The sequence below is a fragment of the Zea mays genome, chromosome 9 (assembly GCF_902167145.1).
Source record: "Zea mays cultivar B73 chromosome 9, Zm-B73-REFERENCE-NAM-5.0, whole genome shotgun sequence".
Lineage (NCBI taxonomy): Eukaryota > Viridiplantae > Streptophyta > Magnoliopsida > Poales > Poaceae > Zea > Zea mays.
In genome coordinates, this window is record NC_050104.1 from 149,136,159 (window position 1) to 149,144,362 (window position 8,204).

General features: G+C 52.2%; 1 protein-coding gene across 1 annotated transcript; it reads left to right on the forward strand.

The window, feature by feature from the left end:
- The first annotated feature begins 5,504 nt into the window (after window positions 1–5,504).
- On the forward strand, window positions 5,505–7,909 carry LOC100381961 (armadillo repeat only 1). Its single transcript, NM_001323066.1, has one exon. The coding sequence runs from the start codon at window positions 5,742–5,744 to the stop codon at window positions 7,704–7,706; it is 1,965 nt and encodes a 654-aa protein (NP_001309995.1). The 5' UTR covers window positions 5,505–5,741; the 3' UTR covers window positions 7,707–7,909.
- The last annotated feature ends 295 nt before the right edge of the window (window positions 7,910–8,204 follow it).

Consider the following 8,204-nt stretch of genomic DNA (forward strand, 5'->3'; position numbering starts at 1 on the left):
CAAAGTCTCTATCGTGTAGAGCACTCTCTCTAATGAAGTTATGCAATGTCATACACGCAATAATTATCTTGGATTGTTTGGTAAGCGAAAAAGAAGGGAGACTTAATAGAACTCTCCACTTCATTTTAAGCACCCCAAACGATCGCTCTATAACATTGCGTAGCGAAGAGTGTGCATAGTTGAATACTTCTTTGCTACCAATAAGTTGCCTCGCATTTTGCCATTCAGAAATGTGGTACTTCTGACCCTTATAAGGTGCAAGGTAGCCCTTTCTATTTGGATAACCTGAATCGACAAGATAGTATTTACCTGCAGAAACATGAAATACATATGTTCAATACGTAAGCCAGTAATTAATAGCATATGTCATAAAAACAAGATATATAATTGTATACCTTCTGGTGGCTGGGGGAACCTGTCCGCATAAGTTATCAAAGTATCTTGTAGTACTCTAGTGTCATGTACGGATCCAGGCCATCCTGTTACAACAAATGTGAACCTCATATTGAAGTCACAAATGGCCATTACATTCTGCGATGTGTAACCGTGTCGTCCAATATATTTGGCTTGCTCCGAGGCGGGGACTGCCGCTGGAAAGTGACTACCATCAATTGCTCCTATGCAGTCCTTGAAGTGTGGCCAAAATCTCGCCTCTCGCAAACGCGGATGAATCTCGGTGAAATATGGGTCTTTGGGCTTAATGATGTCAGATGACATCTTAAACAGTGCATCAAGGACTTCACTATACTTGCGACTAATTGTTTCCAAGGAGTGACCAAACTTATTCCGTATTTGCCTAAATGACTGTGGACCCCCACATGCCCACAAGAAAATGCCAAGTGCTTCCATAGTACTGACACCCCGGCTTGGAATCATACCATAATTGTCCACCAATGTGTCATGCAATCGTCTAAACACAGTTCGTCGCATGCGAAACATATCGAAGCAGTCGTTACTATTCTCCAACGTTCTCTCCACCCATTGAATACCAGTTTCAACCAATGTTCTTCTAGGAACGTGACTGATATTCCTGCCCCAAACATCTACAGCACATATAGCAACCACCAATTCTGCATCTCTGTCATCCATTTCATTATCAAATGTGTGTGCAGCAGGGTCAGACATCTGCATGCACACAAAAAACAGAGACATATTCATATGTAACAACACTTTATAAGTGACATATCAATGTACAACCACAGTTTACAAGCCACATATATTCAGTATTGAAATGAGACAGAACGTTCACATTGTTCACAAGCAGACAACTCTGATTATTCAAATACAAGTTCAACTCGAATATCTGGAAAACTGTTTGAAAGGAAAACTGAAGCGCACGACAAGTTTATTACTCACAACAATGAAACGACAAGACTCATAAAACAGACAGAAACAACGGTAATACTGAATAAGCCTCTGTTGTCGGACCACCAGCAGCTAAGTGCACTTTTTAAGATCTATCTCGTAAGCATTGCGAAGCCAAGCGATCCTTCCTTCTTTTGTCTGCAAGTTTGCAAAAATATCTCTATACTTTTTCTCAGTCAATAGATGAGTGGCAAACAAATGTATTTGGCTGCCTTCTGGTGATCCATCGTCCATAACTTGTTGCAACTGCTTTTTAATCTCAAGTCGAACAGGGTCATTGTCAGCAGAGGTAATGGACTTGTTAGTGGTCATTGAACGCGACTCAAAAGCCTCCACTAGTCTTCTCATGTACTCTTCCCTCGAACCTTTTTTCTTCTTTGGTTTTGGAGAATCATGGCGCATCTTACGCTTCCCACTAGCATTTGTGCAGGGGTCAGGTGTGCTGTTTTCACCCCCACCTAAAGTGGCTTCCAAATGATCATCAGATGATGAATTAGCATCCTCGACGCCAGGAACCAGGGTTCTTTCATTTGTGCAGACAATGGGTCCAAACATAACCTTTAGCTCATCCTCATTCTCTAGGGGGGGCTGTTTTGAACATAATACAACCTGGCATTGCCTGCACCAACATGGTAGTTCCTAGTTTGAGATGGCCAAATACTATTGTTAGTCTACAAAACCAAAAAAAGATCTACTTACTTCATTTTGCTTCGCCCACCACTCATCTGGCGCACTGATTGAACCAGTATGAGGGTCTCGACCAAGACCTGTAGCCCTTTCATTTAGAGTTTTCCACTGGGTGAACATTCTCTTCAACGAGTCCCACCTATTCTTCATTTGATCCCTTGTGTACGTGCGACCAGTGCATTCCTTAAACTTTCTTATCAGGTTAGCATACCCTTCGGCGTTTAGGAATTGTTGTGGCCTGTTCCGTGCATTGACCTCTTCTACACATATTTCTGTGTAAATTTTTGTTGCTCTACTATCCCACTTAGCAATGACCTTGCCAGACTTGTCCATCTAGTGCAAAACAAGTGTAGACGATTGAAAATATGTATTGAAGTGCAGTTACTACGACAACAAAATGAACAGGTAATAATAACATAAAGTACTACCTTAAGGAGTCACATTCGTTTGCCATAATTACATATATAGACTGATCAAATTAAAGTGTTGGTGCACACAAAAGAACAGGGAACACTTCAGAACTGCGCAGGAAGCAAAAGGCTGATCTTTCCCTGTGACCCTAACACCTGCCTCTAACAAGTTCTAACTTAAACTTGATGACCTCGAAGAACTTACTCTAACAATGTCTAACTTAAACTTCATTATCACTAAAGGATGGCATCTGGTCCGAGTCATATTCAAGACCCCAGAAGTTTGCAAAGTGATCAGCAAAGTCCCAATCTGGACTAAGGTACTCGTCAGCTGGGGGTGGTGAGGACAAGGCTGACGGTTCGTAGTTGCTGTCACCCGGGTTGTTTACGTTGTTCTCGATGTCCAGGTTCTCTTGCAACACCAGAGAGTCTTGCTCAAGCATGCAAGCAATGTCCTCCAATGCTACACGAAGTTTGGTTGCCTCAAAAGAGGTCAACCCGCGTCCTGGACGGATTGTTTCCCGAGCTACGGAAATTATCTTGTCCGCAATCTCTTGCATCCTTCCAATTGCCTTGTCGGCTATGGAGTCTGCTGAATCCATCTGATGTGGATTTAGGTTGTTAGTGAACTAACAAGGGGATACTAACTTGCATGTATTGACATCAATTGTGTTCTAACATGGACAACATTTGGTTCAAGCTACCATAGAGGTACTAACAAATACAAGTATGAACACGTAGTATTAACAAACTTGTTGTGAACAAACAAACTACCAAGTCAGGACTCCAGAAATAATTGTGTTATACAACAGAACGATGGTAATCCATGGGGACGCTAACAATTTGTGTATGTAATTACCTTGGCTGCTGTTGATCTTGGAAGTGAATACGCAGACACCGAGTTGGTACGGATTTCTGAAGGCGACAATGAAGGAAAATTGATTTAGTACGTCTTGCATAGCGTTTATATGAACTGAAGTAGTAACTGCCTCCGGATCGAGGCGACCAACAGCCTACCTCGGAAGATGCCGACGCGACGGGGGGAACCAGAGGAAGACGGAGCGACGTCGCCGGTGTGAGTGAGCCAACGCTACGGACAGTAAACGGTCAAGTCTCCCACCGCGGCGAAGGTGGAGAATGAGAGGGCCGGATGGAGGAAAGAGCTCACGTACCTCCGACGACGGGGGATCAAGGTTCCTTCTCGACGACTCGCAGGGTCGGCCGAGGGTGCACGAACCCTAGCGAAGACGGGATTGACGTCGCAGTGGGGAGGAAAACTAACGGACAGGAAAGGACGAGGTCGCCGAGGAGTGGGTCGTACCTGTTGCGGGGAGGAGAGATCGACCTGGCGGCGGTCCGTTGGGTGCGCAGCGGCGGCGGGTTCGTTGGCGGCGGCGGAGGCGCGTTTCGTCGCCTAAACCCTAGCGAAGTGGGCGGGGGCTTCCGTTAGAAGCGAAGTGAGGGCGGCTTCGTGCGGACTGTGGGCGTTCGGCTTCTATCCGAAGCGCTACGATGAAAAGCCGCCTCAGAAGCTGGCCGTTTGGATACAGCTTCAGCTTCTGGCGGCCAGAAGCCGCCCAGAAGCTGAAACAAACAGCCACTTAATAAACTCAGAAGAAACAGTGAAGCCCCTTTGACGACATTGTAACTAAAAGGACCATATGTGTGAGAGGCAAGCTAAGACAATGCCGTCTCAATTTTCTCTGCTTTAGGGATTGTTTGGTTTCATGGGACTAAACTTTAGTCCCTCCCTTTTAGTCTATTTTAGTCCCTAAATTACTAAATATATGAAATAAAATGGAATAAATCAGATTTCCTCCCCTCTCTTTAGTCCTATTTTTGGTAATTTAGGACTAAAAAAGAGGGACTAAAGTTTAGTCTCATGGAACCAAACATGCCCTTAGTCGTAGGTCTTCTCACAAAGCTTTAGTTTGGAACTAATTTTGTGCACAACATATTGAACTCTCCAATAGTTTTGAAATCATGCATATGGATATGGTTCTACTCACGTGTGGTGTGTTTTGATCGCTGGCCAGTCTCGCGTAGCGCCAGTTAGCAGTCAGCACCTGCATTCTGACTACTTTCGTCGGTCGCAGCCCACGTCGACAGTTGGACCAGGTCAGTCGCGTCTTATTTGGACTGACAGAACACCCCTTGGCATGTAGCTGCATGGTGTAGACTGCAGAGGACTAGACTAGAGGAGTCATGGCATTGGCGTATCAATTGATTGGCACCCATGCCGAAATTTGGAGCCGATGAACAGAAAACACATCAGTTAAAAAGCCACAGCATGACGGGGAACCGCAGAAACCAGATGGTAGCAGAGTCATCGTAGTAGTGTCGTGACAGCTGACAACTTGCCGCCGCCTCACGCCACGCCCTCGGCGTGGTCGCGAGAGCACGGGATTTCTCCAACGGCATTTTCAGCACCACCGCTCTCGGCCGCCGGTGACGTGCCACTTCGCTGCACCGTCCGCCGCCAATTCGTGGCCTCTGCTTAACCCCCGTCGATAACCTTTTTTTTTTCTGCCACTGCTTCGTTCAACCGTCGTCTCCACCCATCGCAACCAGCGACGCCCCGTCCATCCATCGTCGGGCAACCTGTCGGGGGCTTCTTGGGTGGGTGAGGGCATGGGGAAGAGCAAATACTGTCTCCGCGGCGTTCGATGGCGCGCCATAGACCAGCGGCGTGGAGTCGCAAATTATAGTTTGTCGCGAGAAACGAAGCGGAAGCAGGCGACCAGAAAGAAAACCAGAGCCGAAGCTGCAAAGCACACCACACCACCGCGCTAAACTGTTGAACGCAACAGCGGACCAACGTCCACGAGCATCCACATCAGGAGGACAGCGCGCCCGCGGTAAAGGCTCCGTGCGTGAGGGCCCATCGCCAGCCTGCCATCCCGTCCGACCTGACCCACCGCGTCCGGTCCACCGACCCGGTCGCACCTGTCCCGAGCGCTCCTCCATCCTCATCCGTGCTCGCCAAGCGACGAAACCTAAGACGGCAACGCCACAGCCCACAACACAGCACACCGGCGGCCACACCAAAGCCAAGCAAGCAGCTTAGGAACCCACGCGCCCGACGCCCCGGCCTTGCTGGGCGTGCGGCGGTTCGTTACTGGCTGCATTTCTCTGCCGCCGTCTTGGCCCATCTGCCCTTCGGCGCCGTGCCAACGCCGCGGGAGCTATAGCCCCCGATTTAAAGTTCAGTTCGTGGTGGTGATACCAGACCCAGCACGCTCTCCGCCCAAAATTCGCCTGCAACCCCGAGCGACGAGGATGGGTGAGGGGTCGAAGGCGATGCTGGCCAAGCCCATCCAGCTCGCGGACCAGGTAGCGCAGCAGGCGGGGTGGCAGTGCCTCAGGGCGGACTGCACGGAGCTACGGTCCCGCGCCATGAAGCTCGCCGAGCTCCTGCGGCAGGCGGCGCGGGTGGAGCTGTACGAGCGCCCCGCCGCGCGCGTCATGGCCGACACGGAGCGGGCGCTCCACAAGGCCGCGGGCATGGCCGCGCGCTGCTTCCAGAGCCACTCCCGCCTCCGCCGCTTCTTCACGCTCAACCCGGTGTCCGGGCTCCCGCGCACTCTCGCCCTGCTCGACACCGCGCTCGAGGACATCGCCTGGCTCATCCGCGTCTCGTCCCCGCAGGACGACGACGGCGACGACGACGGCGACCTGCGGGGGCTCCCCAACATCGCGCAGAACGAGCCCGTGCTCGGCATGGTCTGGGACAACATCGCGCGCCTCCACACCGGCGGCCTCGCCGCGCGGGCCGACGCGGCCGCCACCCTCGCCTCCCTCGCCCGGGGCAACTCCTACTTCGCCAAGTACATCGTCGAGGAGGACGGCGTCGCGCCCCTCGTCAAGCTGCTCAAGGAAGGCACCGACGACGGGCAGGAGGCCGCGGCCACGGCGCTCGGCCTCCTCTGCCGCGACGAGGACAGCCTGGACAAGCTCCTCCACTCCGGGGTGTGCTCCGTCTTCGCCGCTGCGCTCAAGGAGCCGCCGATGCGCGTGCAGGCCGCGGTCGCGGACGCCATCGCGTCGCTGGCGCGCCACAGCCACAAGTGCCAGGACCTGTTCGCGCAGAGCAACGCCGTCAGGCATCTCGTCACTCACCTCTCTTCCGGAACCATCAAGGAGCATAGCAGGTATTCCATCGGCGTGAACGGCTCCCGGAACGCCGTTACTGCGGCAGCGGCGACCACGACGTCGCTCGACAATCTTCACTCCGTTGTGCTTGCCAAATCGCGAAGCGTGCGCCAAGACGAGCCTGGTTCCTCAACCAATGTGCCGCCGAACCCGTTGGAAACTTCTACTGGCCAACAGCGGGCAAGAGCGAACCAGATGCAATCGGTGGTGCAATCCGCGATGGCGGCGACCAACACGACAACGAATGGAGTCACGCCGCCGGGTGCAAGACCCCAGCTGAGCCTCAGCTCAAACGGTTCTAGTGGCCGCGGATCGCGCGAGGCCGAGGACCCGGCCACCAAGGCGCAGATGAAGGCCATGGCGGCAAAGGCTCTGTGGATGCTTGCGCGCGGCCACGTCGAAGTCTGCAAGAGCATTACAGAGTCCCGCGCGCTCCTCTGCTTCGCCAGGCTCCTCGAGGGCGGCGGCGGCGGCAGCGCGGGAACGGAGCTGCAGTTCTACTCCGCGATGGCGATCATGGAGATCACCCGTGTCGCCGAGCACAACCTGGCGCTGCGGCAGTCCGCGTTCAAGCCCAGCTCCCCAGCAGCCAAGGCCGTCGTGGAGCAGCTCGTCCGCATCGTGCGCAAGGGGGACGACGACGACCTCCTGCGCCCTTGCGTCACCGCCCTGGGCTGCTTGTCCCGCTCGTTCACCGCGAGCGAGACCCGCGTGATCGGCCCGCTGGTGCAGCTGCTGGACGACCGCGACGTTCCGGTCATGAAGGAGGCCGTGGTTGCGCTGACCAAGTTCGCCTGCACCGAGAACCACCTGCACGTGAACCACTGCAGGGCCATCGTGGACGCCGGCGGCGCGCGGCACCTCGTCCAGCTAGTGTACCTCGGAGACCAGCTGCAGATCGAGGCGCTCATATTGCTCTGCTACATCGCGCTGCATGTCCCGGAGAACGAGGAACTCGCGCAGGCCGGCGTGCTCGCCGTTCTCCTGTGGGCGTCGAAGCAGGCACACATGGTGCAGGACCTGCGCGTTGAGGCATTGCTCCCGGAAGCCAAGGCTCGGTTGGATCTGTTCCAATCCAGGGCATCTAGGTGATGATTGCAGCAACCACGGGTGAGGATGAATTTTGCTTTGCACAATCAGATTAGGATCGTGTCCATTGTTCTTTGTCATTTTCAAATTCCAGTTATGTTGTTGTTAGAGTGTACAGATCACGGTTTCAAATTCCAGTTATGTTATTGTTAGAATGTACAGATCACGGTTATACGGAGTATGTCTCAAATGAAAAATACTGATTGATGTAGTGCTTATTCTTAACTCCAAAGGAATTCGGGTCGATCGTTCCTGTACGTGTAAATGGAAATGGTAACAAAAAAAAAGTGTTTATCATGCTTAGATCCACCAATCTGGTCCCACTTGGTCGCTGGTTTAAGTGTAGCTGCAGCCATACTGACAGGTTGACTTGACCCCAAATGCACCTCTGAGTCATCTCTTTCCTGAACGCAATACATCAGCTACAGTGATCTAAGAAAAAAAAGGCAGAACTGCTAGTACAGCATAGCAGGTTCCACCCCTTACCCTCCAACCCCTTCT